This window comes from Microcaecilia unicolor, chromosome 2 (assembly GCF_901765095.1).
Source record: "Microcaecilia unicolor chromosome 2, aMicUni1.1, whole genome shotgun sequence".
Lineage (NCBI taxonomy): Eukaryota > Metazoa > Chordata > Amphibia > Gymnophiona > Siphonopidae > Microcaecilia > Microcaecilia unicolor.
In genome coordinates this window covers 204,395,583-204,414,832 of record NC_044032.1, presented here as the reverse complement: position 1 = coordinate 204,414,832, position 19,250 = coordinate 204,395,583, and the positions used below count along the sequence as shown (strand labels likewise).

Here is a 19,250-nt window from a genome sequence, read left to right as displayed (position 1 = left end):
GGTACGAGACCCTGGGGGAGGACCGGAGGGCGCACCTCCGGGACGGCGGTCTCTGCGAAAGGAATGCTGCTTGGGGGAGAAGTTCCTCTTGAAGGAAGAGGGGGCAGAGGAGCCCGACTTGCCCGGGCGGTACCGACGGGCTTCCTGAAACCGTCCTCTGGAGATACCGGGGCGAGCACTGGCCCGAGCCCTGACCTCTGGTAACCTCTTGCCCTTAGACGTGCCGAGATCGGTCACAATTTTGTCCAGCTCGACCCCAAAGAGCAGCTTGCCTTTAAAAGGCAACTTAGCCAGGCGGGACTTAGAGGCGTGGTCCGCAGACCAATGTTTCAGCCAAAGCCACCGCCGCGCAGAGACTGTCTGAGCCATACCTTTAGCCGAGGCTCTCAAGACATCATACAGCAAGTCTGCCAAATAAGCCAAGCCCAATTCCAGGGCCGGCCAATCAGCCCTCAAGGAAGGATCCGAGGGGGAAGCCCGCTGCACAATCGTCAGGCACGCCCTGGCCACGTAGGAGCCACAAACTGAGGCCTGCAAACTTAAGGCAGCCGCCTCGAAGGACGACCTTAAGGCCGCCTCCAATCTTCTGTCTTGGGCGTCCTTTAGGGCCGTGCCACCTTCCACCGGCAACGCCGTTTTCTTAGTCACCGCAGTGATTAAAGAATCCACGGTAGGCCAAAGAAAGGCCTCACGTTCACTTTAGGATAGAGGCGGGACATAGCCCTAGCCACTTTGAGGCTCGCTTCCGGGACATCCCATTGAGCCGAAATTAAGGTGTGCATGGCATCATGCACGTGGAAGGTTCTAGGCGGGCGCTTCGTCCCCAGCATAATGGCGGAGCCAACAGGGGCTGAGGGAGAGACGTCCTCCGGAGAGGAAATCTTTAAAATGCTCATGGCCTGCATTAACAGGTTGGGCAAATCCTCTGAGCGAAAGATCCACGCTGCAGAGGGGTCATCCGCTCCATCCGAGCGGGAATCCATCTCCTCCAAGGAATCCCCAAAGGACCGTTGGAAGAACTCAGATACGCTGCCCTCATCTACATCAGAGGAGACAGAGTCCTCTAGGGCCTGGGAATCCACCCGAGGGCGCTTGCTTCCGGAGGCCTCAAACCCTTTATCAGACAGGGGGGCAGGGGCAGCGTTTTGCATAAGAAAAGCCTGATGCAGCAGCAAAATGAACTCAGGGGAGAAGCCCCCCGAACTGTGCACTTCTGCAGCTTGGGCCACAGCCCTAGACACACCCTCAACCGGCGCTCGCAACAGCGGGGGAGAAACATGCTGCGCATCCAAAATGGCGTCCGGCGCGAAACTCAGGAGCCGCGCGGGAAGAACGGCGCTTAACTTTGGCCGCTTTCTTACCGTCGCCCGAATCAAGGGCGACCATAGTATTAACGTCTCCCAGCTCAAGGGCGGCCTAAGAAGAAGCCGTCCGAGCAGAGTGGCCGGCCAACATGGAGTGGGCGAGCAGTGGGGGATGGGTGCTTATGGCGGGAAAAACCGCCGCACCGGAGGAAGAACCGGGACACTGACCGGACTCCAAACTGATGCTTAACAAAGGCGATTCAGGCTTTGAAATCCCCGCATCCCCGCTAGACGCACCCACGCGGTCCGGGGAGCGAATCCTCGTGCCCTCACCCTCCGACGCCATAAGCCACGTGGAGACCGAACGGGGAACCCCCTGCCCGCTAAAAAAAGGTAAAATTACCTGCTTCTCGCTCCGAGCTGTAACGAACTGGTGTCCCAGTGAGCAGCTGCAATAAATGTTGAAATAAACGTTGAAATAAACGCCCTTAAGGACGTCCAAAATTTTTTTTTTTTTTTCAACGGAGCCAGCGGGAGGGGGGAGAAAAGGAGGGACCTGGCACCACCAGGTTTGCACTTGCTCAAGAAGAGCCCTCAACCCCAGGTACTCAACAAAACCTAAAAATTAGGCTTGGAGACCTAGCCAGAGCTGCTGCTGTGTGTGACCACCAGGGGCGTATCTGCGTGGGGCCTCAGGGGCCTGGGCCCCCGCAGATTTTGCCCTGGACCCCCCTACCGCCATCAACCCTCCCCCGCTGCCGTTCTTACTTTTGCTGGCGGGGGACCCCAACCCCCGCCAGCCGAGGTCTGCTTCCACCTGCCGCTGCCTTCAAAACTTCTTCTTCAGCCGGCGGGGGACCCCAAACCCCCGCCAGCCGCCCCGCGCTGTTTAAAATTCATCTTCGGCCTCCGTGGCCGTGCTGCTGGGATAGGCGGCGCTGTTGAAATCCACTTCGGAGTCTGACGTCGTTGTACGTTGTACGTGCTGCGACGTCAGACTCCGAAGTGGATTTCAACAGCGCCGCCTATCCCAGCAGCACGGCCACGGAGGCCGAAGATGAATTTTAAACAGCGCGGGGCGGCTGGCGGGGGTTTGGGGTCCCCCGCCGGCTGAAGAAGAAGTTTTGAAGGCAGCGGCAGGTGGAAGCAGACCTCGGCTGGCGGGGGTTGGGGTCCCCCGCCAGCAAAAGTAAGAACGGCAGCGGGGGAGGGTTGGCGGCGGGAGGGGGGTGGAGAGACTAAGTCATTGGTGGCGGTGGGGGCTCGGCGGTGGGGGCGGCGGCGGCGGCGGGGGGGGGGCGCTAAAATGTGCCCCCTCTCTCTGGCTCTGGCCCCCCCTACCGCCGGAGTCCAGATACGCCCCTGGTGACCACCACCTGCTGAGATAGAGAACATACTGAGGAGTTTCCGGCAGCACAGGACCACATATAGGGAGGCAAAAGGATTGCTCTCTATCTCCACCTGCTGGTAGATGGACACAACCCACCAGTCTATGGATTGATCAGCATGATGATATGGAACAGACAGATTAGTACAGATCGTCGATCCTGCACAGTCAATGCCAATCGAAAGCCATGTCTTTTTCACAAATACAGATACACCCTAATCCACTATAGAATAAGTAATCATAAACTTTCTATTTAGACAAAAATTAAACTGAACCCCCGATGCCAGACTCTGCATACAATGCAACACCACAGAAACAGAAAATGTCCTCTAGTACTGTGCAAAATATAAAGACAGCAGATGTAAATTTGAAAAAACTAACAAATACCAATCACCACTTTACAAATTAACAAATAGAAATAAAACAAATAATATCATTTTATTGGACTAATACATTTAGCTTTCAGAGGCCAAAACCTCCTTCTTCAGGTCAATTCAGTATAGTACTGTTACAGTGTCCTATCCTGACCTGAGGAAGGGGGTTTTGTTCTCCGAAAGTAAAATGTATTAAAATTAGTCCAATAAAAAGATTACCTTATTTACATGTTCTATTATAAACATTTATTAACACAGCTACAATACTACTTTATCCTAAAGCAAAAAAATAAAAATATATATTTACAGTTCGTTGTCTCTGGTTTCTGCTTTCCTCATCTTTTCACTGTCTTCCTTCTATCCAGCATCTGTCTTCGCTCTCTCTCTGCCATCCAGTGTCTGCCCTCTCTCTCTGCCCCTTCCATGCACCATCCGCCCCAGTCTGCCATCTCTCTCCCCCTTCCATCAACATCTGCCCTCTATCTCTGCCCCTTTCATCCACCATTTGCCCCAGTCTGCCCTCTTTCTCTCTCCCCTTCCACCCACCATCTGCCCTTTCTCTCTGCCCCTTCAATCCGTCTGCCCTCCCTCTACCATCCATCCAGGGTCTGCCCTCCCTCACGCTCCCCCTTCTATCCCCTCTCTCTCTGCCCCCTCTTTTCAGCCCCCAGTTCCAGCCCCCTTATTCCACCTGCCCCTAGTTCCAGCCCCAGCCCACATCTCCCACCTGCCCCCCTTTTCAGCCCCACTATCCCACCAGTCCCCAGCCCTTTTCTCCCATCAGACCCGAGCTTCATCCCCCAGCCACTTCTCCTTGTCCTCTTTTCAGCCCCTAGTTTCAACCCCAGCCCTTTTCTCTCACCAGTTCCGAGCTTCAGCCCCAGCCACTTCTCCCTGTCCCCTTTAAAGCCCCTAGTCCCCACAGTTTCAGCCCCCTTCATCCACCACATGCCTTGCATCCCCCCTTTTCAGCCCCAGACCCATTCTCCCACCTGCCCCAGGCATGGACCCATTTTCCCTCCTGCCCCCTTGTCAGACCCCAGTTCCAGCTTCAGACCCCTTCTCCCATCTGAGCACTCCCCTCCCCCTCCCCTCTCTGAGCACCCATCTGAGCTCCCCCACCCTCCCTAATCCCCTTTAAGCACCCCTCTGAGCTCCCCCAACCCTCCCCAATCCCCTTCTTCCCTCCTTGATGCTCTCCCACCCTCCCTAATCCCCTTTAAGCACCCCTCTGAGCTCCCCCACCCTTCCCCAATCCCCTTCCTCCCCTCTCTGAGCTCCCCCACCCTCCCCCAATCCCCTTCTCCCCTCTCTGAGCTCCCCCACCCTTCCTAATCCCCTTTAAGCACCCCTCTGAGCTCCCCCACCCCTCCCCAATCCCCTTCTCCCCTCTGAGTCCCCCCCCCCCCCCCGATCCGACAGCTGAGATCCGTTCTCCTGCTGCTCCTACCCTGTCCTGCCTTTAAAAAAAAATTTTTTCGAAGCGCCGGAGAGTGGCAGGCAGCGCGCCTCGCGTCTGCCCTGCTAGTAAAGAAGATCTCGTCGACGACGTCGTCGTCCTTCCTACACACTGAGTCCCGCCCACCCTCACGGTAATAGGAAGTTGCCTCAGAGGGGGTGGGACTCAATGTGGGAAGGGCGATGACGTCAGCGAGATCTTGGGCAGACGCGAGGCGCGCTGCCTGCCACTCTCCGGCGCTTCGAAAAAAAATTTTAAAGGCAGAGCAGCGGGAGCGGAGCACCCCCCCACCCAATGACACCCGGAGCGGACCGCCCCCACCGTCCCGCCCTTGCTACACCACTGAGTCTAAGTGCTTTGAAAATGAGCCACATTGTCTCCATTTGTCAGTATCAGATCCCACTTTTGTCCTGACATATTCTGGTTGTGGACAGATTAGGTACATGAATATTTTTTTGGAACACAATAAAGCAAGACAACAGAGACATTTTTCATAGAAAGGAGCTGAAATCTTACCCAGCAGCTACGATGGCCCCAACAATGATTGCACAAACACTGAGGATAATGGATAATGGATATCGTTTCCTACGAACAAAAGACACACCTTTTCAGCTTAAGGCTGGAAACTAAATAAGTTCACATAAAGATTTCGACATCATGGACAGATTCTCTTAGGTGCTCCTAAATTTTAATTTTATAATTGTTTGGTACCCAGGTAAGTCTTTCACTGGAGATTCTTTTCATGCGTGATGGATTTTTATTTTTCATCTTTTGTGAGGCATTTTTGAAAAACAGATCAGATAAAATATTTATCTGAGCAAGAGTTTTTTTTTTTTTGCCTGTGAAAAATAGCATATTAACAGAAGCAGAAACTGAAGACTTGCATTTATTCTCAGAACAGGTTTAGCGTGAGCAGCAGTGCAAGTTTCCCACAGTGCCTGCCAACAGGCCTCAGTCCTAGAAGGATTAACTCTAAAAACAGGAAATTCATTTTTCAAGCTAATGCAATGTCTGGCTTCTATGAAGACTGGCAACATCAATGCCAACTAGTGGCAAACTGTGATGTTGGTGTTAGTGATGTGGTAACTGGGCTAAGCATGCAAACTCAGTTTGCACAGACATCCAAACAGCTTTCAAACAATATTGGTCTCTACTAACAAGGGCTGGACTGGAGCCAGTGACCTAGAAGTGTAACACCCTATGAGCTTGTATCAATTCTCCAAGTAAATGGAAAAGTTTCCTCTTCTTATTATTAGCTCAGCCTCCTAGGTGGTATATCAAATCTATGACCCTTTACCCTTCTACTTAAAGAAAATTAAAATTTCTACTTTGTCAATACCAGACTAGTCAAAACCAGTGAGATTTGAACTTCTCTCAGCAGGTGGAGACAGAACAAATCTGCTCAATTTCCATATATAATGTTAGGGCACCTGAGGAGTCAATCAGAATTGCTCTGTCTCCAGCAGGTGGGACACTTTTGCTGGTGCAGCTAGGCTGAAGAGGTTCTGGCAGGGCAGGTTGACTTCTACTCCCGCTCTGAAGCTGCAGGGGCTCAGAGCCTTAGCTTCACTTTGGATTTTCTCGGCTGGTGGTGGGGTGTATCCCCCCTCTTTTGAGAAACCCTCTTAGGGCTTAGGGATTCCTGCTTGGGATCAATAAAATGAGAAAAGAAAATAGAGAGAGAGGGAAGAAAAGGAGAGATGGCAACAGAAAACCTTCAACGCTGTTGCATCTGGAGCAAAGAATATTAAAATTACCTTGAATTTAATGACAATTTATTATTTTATACAATATATTTTCCATCTACATTTATTTATTTATTTTTATTTGTTACATTTGTATCCCACATTTTCCCAACTATTTGTAGGCTCAGTGTGGCTTACATAGTACCAGAGAGGCCTTTGCAGGCTCCAGTGTGAACAAATACAGGGTGATGTTGTGGTAAGATCAAGTTCATGTGGCACAGCCACATTAGAGAATCAGAGAACGGAAGAGTTGTGTTATGTCCATTATGTGCTTTAGTTTGGTTGTGTTGCAGAGATTAGGCATTTAAGTTGGATCAGTAGGGTATGCCTTTTTAAACAGGTTGGTTTTTAGTGATTTCCGGAAGTTTAGGTGGTCGCACGTCGTTTTCAAGGCTTTTGGTAATGCGTTCCACAGTTGTGTACTTATGTAGGAAAAACTAGATGTGTAAGTTATTTTGTATTTAAGTCCTTTGCAGCTTGGGTAGTGCAGATTTAGATAAGATCGTGATGATTCGGATGTATTTCTAATTGGTAAGTCGATCAAGTCTGTCATGTAACTCGGGACTTTTCTGTAGATGATTTTGTGAACCAGGGTGCAGATTTTGAAGGCGATGCGTTCTTTGATTGGGAGCCAGTGTCGTTTTTCGTGGAGAGGTTTTGCGCTTATGTTTTAACAAATATAAGCCTAGCTGCCGTGTTTAAGGTTTGTTCTTTACATCCTGCATAAATTCCATTGCAGTAATCTAAGTGGCTTAGTACCATTGATTGTATCAGGTTGCAAAATGTTTCCCTCGGGAAGAATTGCTTCACGCGTTTCAGTTTCCACATTGAGTGGAACATTTTATTTGTTGTGGATGCCACTTGGCTCTCTAGTGTTAAGTTACGGTCCATTGTAACGCCAAGGATTTTCAATCTGTCTGAGATAGGAAGGGTGTGATCTGGGGTGTTGATACTTGTGGGGATGTCTGCGCTGTGTTGGGATGAGAGGACGAGACAATGAGTTTTTTCTTTATTGAGTTTTAGTTGAAATACATTTGCCCATGAATCCATGATGTTCAGGCCAAGCTTGATTTCGTTGGTGATTTCTCTCAGTCTGGTTTTGTAGGGAATTTATATTGTGCCATCGTCTGCATATATGAAAGGGTTAAGGCCATGGTTGGATAAGGACTTGGCAAGTGGGGTCATCATTAAGTTGAATAGGATCGGTGATAGCGGTGATCCTTGCGGTACTCCACAGTCTGCTTTCCACGGTGATGATATGTTTGAATTTGATTTTACTTGATTGTGGTTAGGAGGCCCTTGATCCAGTTAAGTATGTTTCCACCAATCCCGAACTTATTAATATATTATGGTTTACTATGTTGAATGCACTAGACATGTCGAATTGGAGGAGAAGGATGTTTTTGCCTGTTGCTAATATGTTACATTACTATTTGTATCTGTGACACCCCGAGCAAGGGTTGAGGGTGGGCCTGTGAAATAATACAGCTGGTCAAAGGGATATAAATGAAAACAAGTGTTTATTTAATTGAATCCTGAGGCCTATTACATCACAGGACCAAAAGATAGAATGCTTTTGTAGTTCAATAAGCAGTCTTAAGCAGGCCTCAGGCTGGCAAGGCCTGTCTGTGTCTGGTAAGGCAGCCCTACTCCAAACACTACCTGTGAGTCTTTCTCAGTTCTTCTCCAAGTACTAGGGTCTGACTCCAGCTAGAGCAAGGATCGTCAGCCTCAAACAAGAAGCAAAAGCAGCTTGCCTCAGTCAGGTCACAATTCTTAACCATATGTGGTGGTGATATACACTGGGGCTTCGATTCCTTCTTCTCACTGGGCCTGCTTAATCACAGTCAGGCCCTGTCTTATATATTTCCTGGTTTAGGCTCCACCCCTCCTCTCGGCTCACTTCCTCCCAGGCGAGACTAGTTCTCTTAAGGTGGTTCAGGCTATCTAAGGTACTATTCTTAAGGGTAGGGGCATGGTTCTATAAATCCTCTCACATACCCTCTCCCTCAGCTCAGTTGTACCAGGTTGAGCGCCTGCCATATCAGGGTCTACCTCCCGGGACAAAAAGTCCACATTAATATGTTCTTGGCCCACCCAATATCTCACCTGATAGCTAAAGGGCTGAAGGCTAAGGAACCACCGCATTACACGTGCATTGGAATCTTTATGACAAGCAATCCATTGAAGGGGTTGGTGGTCAGTGATGAACAGGAAGTGTCACCGCAACAGGTAGCATTAGAAGATTTCCAGGGCCCACTTTACAGCTAAAGCCTCCTTCTCAATTACTGCATAATTTTTCTCTCTCGGGAACAGCTTCCAGCTAATGTTTGCAACCAGGTGGTCTTCCACGTTTACTTCCTGGGCCAAAATGGCCCCGTCCAACCTCTGAAGCATTGGTCTGCATGATGAAGGGTTTATTAAAGTCCGGGCTGACCAACACCAGTTTCGAACAGATATCTCTTCTAAGTTTGAAAAGCACAATCCAGCTCTTCAGTCCAATATGTCTTCTCTGGAGCATTCCTCTGCAATAGATGGGCTAGCGGTTCTGCTTTCTCAGCAAACACTGAAATAAACCAGCACTAGTAGCAAGCCTGAGCAAGGCTCATACTTGCTTCTTCATCTTCTTCATCTGGGATACTGGCACCTGGGTGATGGCCTCTACCTGCCGGATCTGGGATATTACTTGTCCTTTCCCTACCAGACTTCTTGTCCACCCCAGAAGTGCTTTTTGAGATTTTCTTTTATCCCAGCAGTCTGTAGACTATCCAGTACTGCTTCTATTTGGATGAGATGGGTCCTCCAAGCCTTACTGTAGATGACAATATCATCTAAGTAGGCAGCTGCATAGTTGCCATGGGGGTTTAAGTAAGCAATCCACAAGGTGCTAGAAAGTAGCTGGAGCTCCATGAAAGCCAAATGGTAGCACCATGAACTGGAACAAACCCTGGGTTGTTGAAAAGGCAGTCTTCTCCTTAGCAGCTGGGGTGAGAGGTACTTGCCAATATCCCTTGGTTAGGTCCAAGGTCAAAATGAATTGAGCTCCTCCTAGTCACTCAATGAGTTCATCCACCCTTGGAATGGGATAGGCTTCTAATTTAGAGACAGCATTCGCCTTTCTGAAAATCAGTACAAAACCAGATGCTCCTGTCCAGCTTTGGTACCAGCACAATGGGAGATCACTAATTACTGGTTGATTCTTTGATAACACCCAGTTCTAGCATTTCAGTGACCTCTTTCATCAAAGCTTGCTGCCGGACTTCTGGGATTCAATAAGGATGTTGCTGGACTACCACTCCTGGCTCGGTGATAATTTCAAGAGTTGCAAGTGGGTCTGGCCTAGCACTCTGGAGCAGTGGCGTACCAAGGGGGGGGGGGCGGTCCACCCCAGGTGCACGCCGCTGAGGGGTGCCGCGGCGCACGCCTGCTCCTCCGAGTTCGCTAAACTTTGTTCATTCGCTGCGAACGAACGAAGTTTAGCAAACTCGGAGGAGCAGGTGCGCGCTGTGGCACCCCCCCCCCCCCAGCGGCGTGCACCCGGGGGGGGGGTTGTAATTTCGCTGGAGGGGGGGAGGTGTCATCTAGCGGGGGGCACGCTGCACCCGGGGGGGGGGAGCGCATCGGCGCTCCGCCCCGGGTGCCATCCAGGCCAGGAACGCCACTGCTCTGGAGAACACATCTTCATTCTGGCTTACCAACTGCTCTAGGTCAGCCTTCTGCAAGATGGAGAGCTGGTCACCAAATGGATCTGGTCTGGATTCTGTTGGGATTTGTGGCACAAAGTCATCTCTTTGTACTAGGGCTGCTGTCATTGGGACCCATTTCAATAAATTAACATGGAAGATCTTCGCCTTGTCTCTCTTGTCAGGTTGGGCCACCTTATAATTGATAGGCCCTGTCTTTTCCACCACTTCATAAGGACCTAGCCACATGCATAATAATATACTCTTGGAGGAGGATAAAAGGACTAGGACTCTATCCCCCGGCTGGAAGGTTCATTGTACCACCTTCTGGTTGTAGGCTCGGGCTTGACCCACTTGAGCCTTTTCCAGGCAGGGCTTGTGTTATTATCCTACTGGGATAAGCATGGTAGTGACAGGATCTTGATCCTGAATGGTTATGTCAGGGATTGGTCTGACATCTGAGGATGATGATGTCAGATGCCAGACCCTATTTAAGCCTACCTCTGCTTGTATAAGATGCTCTAGCATTAGTTCCCTCAGCTGTCAGCTTCCTTCTGATTCTCCGTTTGTCTGTGTTTGAGACACAGTGTAAGTTCTCTCTCTCTGTGGTTAGCCTTTAACCCTTTACTTTCTGTATTTCTGAGTGTGTGAGAACTTGCTCCTCAATTTAGCTGTGCTTTTTAGCTCAGCTGTGAGCTGTTCCTCTGTGTGGTTAAACCCTTTACTTTCTGAATCTGTTGTTTGTATCTGTTTGGACTGCTCTTCCGTTTAGCTGTGGGCTCTAGCACAGCCCTGAGCTGCCTCTCTGTGTGATTTCCCTTTAATCCTTTACTTGCTGAATCTGTTGTTTGAATCTGTTTGGGCTTCCGTTTAGCTGCGGATTCTAGCACAGCCCTGAGTTGCCTCTCTGTGTGGTTTCCATTTAACCCTTTACTTGCTGAATCTGTTGTTTGAATCAGTTTGGGCTGCTCTTCTGTATAGCTGCAGTTTCTAGCACAGCCCTGAGCTGCCTCTCTGTGTGGTTTCCCTTTAACCCTTTGCTGGCTGTTTCTGCTATTTGAGCTTGTGTGAGTTCTTTTGCTTGACTGTGCCTTTAGGCATAGGGTGAGCTATCTTTTTGCGTGGGGTTGCCTTTAACCCTTTAGTTATTGATTGTGCCTGCATGCATGTTCTTTTGACCTTTCATTTGTGGCTGTATTTTGCACAGCATGTGCTGCCTGGTTGGTAATCTCTTAGGGGACCTTGTTCCATTTTTTTCCCTTTCTTCCTATGTGTTTGGGTTCCAGTTTGGCCTTGCAGCCCGTGCGCTTAGACTCTGTTATGTGTGGGTTCCAGTTCGGCCTTGCGGCTGTATGAGTGTTCTATCTTGCCTCCCTGGTGGTGCTTTCTGGTCTCCCTGAGCATGCTGGGCATTGTAGCCTTTTAGTCTCTGTGCCAGCGTGGGCTCAGTCTGCCCTAGGCCTCGGCCTAGGTCCAAGGGCTCATGACCAAACACAACAGCTTGGTAGCCTCCCCAGCTTTCTTTAGTCTCTCCTGCATGATGAGCACATATTCAGCCAAGTTCCTTCCCAGACTGGGCTCTTCTTCCCAAGCCTCCCGAACCACATCCAGGATTCCAGTAGGTCTCCTCCCCTGTCGAACTCTCCCAGATTGCAAACAGTTTATATTAAAGTAGGAAATCCCACTTCCCATCTTCAGTCACAAACTTTTTCAGCATCTGTTTCAGAGTCTTATTAAAGCATTCCACCAGACTGTCTGTCTGTGGATGATAAACTGATGTCCACAAGGTCTTCACTTTTAGCAAGGTACCTACTTGCTTCATGTCTCAGGACATATAGGTAGTACCTTGGTCAATCATACTTCTCCTGGGATCCCCATCAGGGAGAAGACTTCCCGCAGATCATTAGCAACTGTGGTAATTTTCATATTACACAAGGCAATGGCTTCTGGGTAGGGGTTAAGGTCAGAGACTTTACTCCAATAGGATTCAAACCTAAGTATAGAAGCGAATTATAAAACCCAATTACAAGGGAAAAGCCATTGTCTCTTTCCTCCCAGGAGGGAGTCCAGCTAAGAAGAATGTAGAGGAGGAGCTTAGCTCCCTGAACAAGGGACTAAGAAAGAAGTAGTAGTGATTATGTAGGGACTGCCAGTCTGTTAATGGCTGTCTCCTGGAGCCTAAAATAAGAGACTGAAGTCTTCCCACTTTGCAGAGACTGTTTAGAGAAGTCAATCTGATCCACAGCTGCCCCTCTGAGGCCCTGGCATGCCCTAAGGCAAACGGTCTGGTCATGGTCATGGGGAGACTGGATCTTAACTTTTAGTCAACCAAAGAACAAAGACTGAAGCTGCTAGAGAAGGGGTTGAAGGCTGCAAGAGGTGACATTGGTGAGTGCCATCTTCCTATCTGTGTCAGGGGATATATCACTCATACAGGAGTTTATTCTATGCCTGTTCACAAGGAAAAACAACCACCAGAAAGGAACATATTACCACTACCATGTTGCCACTCTATAAGAACTACCTAAAAGGCTCTCTAACTTAACACCATAAGAGGGGTAGGCAACCTGCATCCTGTGGGCTAAATATGGCCAGCCATTGAATTTTATGTGGCCTCCCAGACCATGGGAAGTATACACAGAAAAACATCATTAACCAGAGTTTTGGCAATTTTAAAAATATTCTGTGAATATTATCAGAATAGCCACTCCAGCATTTTGTTTCCATCGCTTTTAGTTAAATTTTTACTTATTTATTTATCACAGAAGCATTTCCGGTTCATGTCTCTTCATGTTCAAGTGTACATCGCTGCGTACGTCTAGTAGCGCTTTAGAAATGATAAGTAGTAGTAGTAGTAATTAATGTTGCAGCCCACCAGATAATACTGACATTCATGCAGCTCTCAGTGTATAAAGGTTGCCCACCTCTGTGGTGTAACCTAACACCTAAGCTGAAAGGAGACCAATTAACAAGGGAGGACCTGGGAATAAATACCTGAGTAAGAAGTAAATTCTGTCACCTACTATATGTGAATGAAAGATGTAGGAGTTGGAGATAAATGAAATTTCTTCAAGGAAACCTTTTAGTATTCTATAATGAAGTGATATACCCAAAGTTGTCATCAATTTACTTTAATATTATGGACAACTTGTCTACTACATTTTTATTTCTCTTATCTTGTACATATTGTTAAATATTGGAGTGCCCATTAGAGGGACTGTTTATCTTAAAGCTGATCCGGTCTCCAGTACTCTTCTGCGTTTGATGTTTTCTGCATTTATCTTCTTGACCCACTACAATCTGGTTTTCGCCCTCTCCACTCAACCGAAACTGCGCTTACTAAAGTCTCCAATGACCTATTACTGGCTAAATCCAGAGGTCAATATTCCATCCTCATTCTTCTTGATCTTTCCGCTGCTTTTGACACTGTCGATCACAGCATACTTCTCGATACCCTGTCCTCACTTGGATTCCAGGGCTCTGTCCTTTCCTGGTTCTCTTCCTACCTCTCCCTCCGCACCTTTAGTGTTCACTCTGGTGGAGCCTCTTCTACTTCTATCCCTCTGCCTGTCGTCGTACCTCAGGGTTCTGTTCTTGGTCCCCTCCTCTTTTCTATCTACACTTCTTCCCTTGGTTCATTAATCTCATCCCATGGCTTTTCCTACCATCTCTATGCTGATGACTCCCAAATCTACCTTTCTACCCCTGATATCTCACCTTGCATCCAAACCAAAGTTTCAGCGTGCTTGTCTGACATTGCTGTCTGGATGTCTCAACGCCACCTGAAATTAAATATGACCAAAACCGAGCTTCTCATTTCCCCCCCCCAAACCCACCTCCCCGCTCCCCCCGTTCTCTATTTCTGTTGATGGCTCTCTCATTCTCCCTGTCTCCTCAGCTTGAAACCTTGGGGTCATCTTTGACTCTTCTCTCTCCTTCTCTGCTCATATCCAGCAGATTGCCAAGACCTGTCGTTTCTTTCTTTACAACATCCGTAAAATCCGCCCCTTTCTTTCCAAGCACTCTACCAAAACCCTCATCCACACCCTTGTCACCTCTCGTTTAGACTACTGCAATCTGCTTCTTGCTGGCCTTCCACTTAGTCACCTCTCCCCTCTCCAGTCGGTTCAAAACTGTGCTGCCCGTCTCATCTTCCGCCAGGGTCGCTTTACTCATACTACCCCTCTCCTCAAGACCCTTCACTGGCTCCCTATCCGTTTTCGCATCCTGTTCAAACTTCTTCTACTAACCTATAAATGTACTCACTCTGCTGCTCCCCAGTATCTATCCACACTCGTCCTTCCCTACACCCCTTCCCGTGCACTCCGCTCCATGGATAAATCCTTCTTATCTGTTCCCTTCTCCACTACTGCCAACTCCAGACTTCGCGCCTTCTGTCTCGCTGCACCCTATGCCTGGAATAAACTTCCTGAGCCCCTACGTCTTGCCCCATCCTTGGCCACCTTTAAACCTAGACTGAAAGCCTACCTCTTTAACATTGCTTTTGACTTGTAACCACTCGCCTCCACCTACCCTCCTCTCTTCCTTCCCATTCACATTAATTGATTTGATTACTTTATTTTTTGTCTATTAGATTGTAAGCTCTTTGAGCAGGGACTGCTTCTTTCTTCTATGTTTGTGCAGCGCTGCGTACGCCTTGTAGCGCTATAGAAATGCTAAATAGTAGTAGTAGTAGTATAACTACCAAAGTAACCTCACTACCCTTTGCAATCTGTGTGCCCTGGTTTAAATGTTAGAGTGAAGAAGATAATTTTTGGCCACAGGCCTGACAAATTGATTATGTACTCACCTCACAGGTGACCCTCAATCCCAACAATCCATAGGCCTGCTACATTTTTTTTTTAATTTCTTGGTGCTGTCCCAGGCTGCAGTGTTTTCTTCCTGATGGTGGTGCAGTGGTAGAGGTTGCTTATGTGTGTGTGTGTGTGGGGGGGGGGGGGGGGGGGGTCTCATTCTGCAGGTGTTTCTCCTTGCAGCAGGGTGATCTATGTTCTATGCGACCACCATATGAAGAAAGCACTGATCCCATGGCTGCAACAGTACTGGTCTTTTGGGTGCTGGAGTTAACATGTTTGTTGCCTTCAACATCGAAAGGGAAAGATGAAGGATTCCAAGCAAGGACATTGTCCTCACTGTTTGTCTTGTCAGTGCTTTGGGGTGTGGACAGTGGTGTGCTGGAGCCGGTTGTTAAATTTTCTTCTGGCTTGCGAGCCGGTTGTTGCAAATAGCAAGCCGGTTCTGGCTCTCCTCCCTCCCTCCAGATCTGCCTCACCGCCCGCTTGTTTTTTAAATTCTTCGCTTCCAGCACCCAGTCGCCAACTGTCCTGAGTCCTCCCTTGCCGATTTGTGCTTTAAAAATGGCCGCCGAGACTTCCAGAGGCGGCCTCGCGAGACTTCGGCTGAAGTCTCGGCGGCCATTTTGAAGCGCGAATCGGCAAGGGAGGACTCAGGACAGTCGGCGACTCGGCGCTGGAAGCGAAGAATTTAAAAAACAAGCGGGCGCGCGGTGAGGGACCGGATCGGGAGGGAGGAGAAGAAGAATTTCATAAAACAACTCGGGAGGGGGTGGCAGGGGGGAAAAGAGAGTCGCTGCTGGGCATGGGTGGATGGAGGGGGTCGCTGGACATGGGTGCATGCAGGGCAGGGCAGAGGAGGGTCACTGCTGGACATGGGTGCATGCAGGGCAGGGGAGAGGAGGGTACACTGCTGGACATGGGTGCATGCAGGGGAGAGAAGGGTCACTGCTGGACATCTGGGTGCATGCAGGGCAGGGCAGAGGAGGGTCGCTGGGTATGGGTGCATGCAGGGCAGGGGAGAGGAGGTCACTGCTGGACATGGGTGCATGCAGGGCAGGGGAGAGGAGGTACACTGCTGGACATGGGTGCATGCAGGGCGGGGGAAAGGAGGGTCACTGCTGCACATTGGGTGCATGCAGGGGAGAGGAGGGTCACTGCTAGACATCTGGGTGCATGCAGGGCAGGGCAGAGGAGGGTCGCTGGGTATGGGTGCATGCAGGGCAGGGGAGAGGAGGGTCACTGCTGGACATGGGTGCATGCAGGGCAGGGGAGAGAAGAGTGAGGAAGGAGATGAGATGAGGGAAAAGGAAGAGAGGAGAAAAACTGCACATGGATGAAGAAAATAGGCAGAAGCTGAGGACCAGAAATGAAGAAGAAAGGAGGAAAGAAATAAAAGGAAAGGAAGCCCTGGAAACGGAGTTAAGAGGACAGATAGCAGCAGAATCAGATACTGGGCCAGCATGATCAGAAAAACAGTCACCAGACAACAAAGGTAGAAAAAAAATCATTTTATTTTCATTATAGTGTTTGGAATATGTTCACTTTGAGAATCAGGTGCTCAACATTAAAAGTTTATATTTATTTACTTATTTATAGCATTTTATCCCACATTAAACATGAATTAGATTGGAACCTGGGATCATTTAATTTTTTTTCCTGGAGAGAGTAATGCATTGCCCCCCTCCCCCGCTATAGCCAGCTCTGCAATTTTGGGGGGGGCGCAGTGGTGGACGAGGGGACGGGGACGCTGAGGTGGACCGGGGAGAGAGCCTGTTGTTAAAAATTTACCAGCACACCACTGGGTGTGGAGGAGTGAATTAAAGTGAAACTTGAGCTATGGGCCAAAATATGAACTCTGTAGGCTCTTATTCTGTAGTCTGAGGATCCCAGATCTGTGTGTAACCTTTGGGAGGATCTTTATTAGAAGCTTTCTGAACACTGATTCAACCAACACAATACAAGCCTGTACACTTATTTTCTATGCTAAAGTGAAATCTCTGGTAGGTAAGATTGCAATGAACTTTGTTGATCAGCAGCATCATGGCATTAGAAATCTCCCCACACTGCATATATGAAAAACAGCAATAAATGGTTAAGAAAACAGAAAAGCACCTGAGAAGGAGAATTTCCAGAACTAGTGTTATGGGAATGGCAAATTTCCGGAGCACTGTAAACATTGGTAAACTGGCAAAGAAAAAAGAGAGAACACAATTATTAAAAGTGATACATTATTTCATAGTAAAAGAAGATTGCACACCAACGAAAACAAAAATCGTTCTAAAGGTGGGGGCTCATGCTGTGGCAAGACTGAAAGTGGATTCAGATTAGGCATCATTAGTTGTAAAAATATTATATACTGTGAACTAAAATGCAATGCCTTTATTATATCCATCATGAGAGCCTTTTAATGGAGCATCACAATTGCAACTTTTTCACTGTATGCATTTTAGAAAAATCCACCCACTTGACTACATGCAATACACATGGACCTTCTAATATTTTAGAGATATAAAAGGCCCTTTTACGAACCCACGGTAAAATCTGCAGTTACTGCAGCTTAATGTGAGACTTTAGCCTGGAGTAACTGCAAATTTTAATGTGGCAACCACTGGGGGTGAACCTACTATTTTGTACTGCAGGTCATGCGTTAATATTCGGATTAACAAGCAATACCTGCTCCCAGTTAAAGCGGAAGCCCTTAGTGCCTCCTATATAGAAGGCAGTAAGTGGTTCAGCAAAAAACTCTGCATTAGACAGCGCGTGGTAAATGCAGTTTGATAAATGCCAAATGCCTTCCATGCCCAGTCTCTTCCCTTGTCATGCCCCCAGAACACCACTAACTGCGATAATTCTCCAAAGTACCTTCATGTGGCGCTGCGCTAGCAGGTAAGCATGGCATAAACCTGGCATTTTAACATGTTTTAGTAAAAAAGGTCCCCACGTTTCCTTGGTATGGTCAATATTGCAAATGCAGAGATGCCAAATTAATTCCAGGCTGGAGACTTTGTCCAGTTCTGGTTTTGAAGTTACATCTCAAAACTGATGTGTGACGTAGTCCATTGACATCAGTGCTGCAAATCCCATCCCATAATGCACCAAGCTAGGGTGGTCAGAAATCCAGGACTGGTACAAAATCTCTAGCCTGGAACTGAGTGAAAACCCCCTAAAGGAGGGGTTTTAAGAAACAGAAGGAAAAAGCAGAAATCTTGGGTAAACTGGGAGAGAAAAGAAACATTTTGAGAAAGGGTGCATTATAACTGACATGCTGTGCTCTGACAGCAACCCTGAAGAAAGTAACAGTTGGAAAAGACTGATAGGTAGGTAAGACAGAGTAAAAGTGAAGGGCTGAATATGCAGATTTTTTGCTTCACTGTAAAGAAAAGGGACACTAATAACATAATTCGTACACTTTGGACTAGATTCTATAAATGGTGCCGAAAAAAACAGCACTTAGAGCTATTCTATAAACCACGCTTAAAGTTAGGCGTGGTTTATAGACTAGCGCTTCGCACTGGGATGTGACTACAGTTAGGCATGACCATTTACACCAATAAAAACCTGGTGTAAATACCCATGCATAAATTAGACACAGATCCTCCCTAACCAATGCGCATAAATTGCAGGAATGTCCCTGACCCACCCATGCTCCTTCTATGGCCACACCCCCTTTTCAGGTCCATGCGCCTCTTTATAGAATACGCCTAAACAGATGCATGCGTAAATTCTAATTATAGATAATTAGTGCCAATAATTGCCTGTTATTGCCTAATTATCGGCACCGATTGGCTTGTTATTCAAGTAAGTTGCGTGTGCTCAAATTTACACGTGCAACTCAGAATGCCATATATAGAATCCAGGGGCTTTGGGATAATTATTTGCTAAAGCTGGAGAATCAAGTTAGGTGTAATAAAGTACACACACTGAGTAGAGGTGGCAGGAACATATTAGGAGGGCAGAAAAAAAATCCTGTGTAGTAAATTTAAAACAAATTGGAGAAAATCGCATAATTAAACTCTGGAATTCGTTGCCGGAGAATGTGGTGAAGGCGGTTAGCTTGGCAGAGTTATAAAGGGGTTAGACGGTTTCCTAAAGGACAAGTCCATAAACCACTACTAAATGGACTTGGGAAAAATCCACAATTCCAGGAATAACATGTATAGAATGTTTGTACGTTTGGGAAGCTTGCCAGGTGCCCTTAGCCTAGATTGTCCGCTGTCGTGGACAGGATGCTGGGCTCGATGGACCCTTGGTCTTTTCCCAGTGTGGCATTACTTATGTACTTATGTACTTTTCTAAACCAACCTAGGAAGGAATGTTTGGGATGCCCTTTGGTTTTTAAGAACTAGCACAGCTAATACAGAAATTCTGAACAGGATCTCTGTCTCAACCTTTTTGACTGAGAGGGGAGCAGGGGCAGACTGACCATTCAGACATCCGGGCAGTGCCCAAGGGCCCAGAGGCTCTACCTGGATGCCCGCTGC

General features: G+C 48.0%; 1 protein-coding gene across 2 annotated transcripts in view; it reads right to left on the bottom strand.

The window, feature by feature from the left end:
• SLC35D2 (solute carrier family 35 member D2) overlaps nt 1-19,250 on the bottom strand; it is a 216,512-nt gene that overhangs the window by 84,228 nt on the left and 113,034 nt on the right. For both annotated transcript variants that reach the window (XM_030193642.1, XM_030193641.1), the window contains exons 5-6: nt 16,882-16,953; nt 5,041-5,109 (exon numbers count right to left, since the gene is read on the bottom strand). In XM_030193642.1, coding sequence (XP_030049502.1) covers nt 5,041-5,109; nt 16,882-16,953 — 141 coding nt within the window. The remainder of the gene's footprint in view (nt 1-5,040; nt 5,110-16,881; nt 16,954-19,250) is intronic.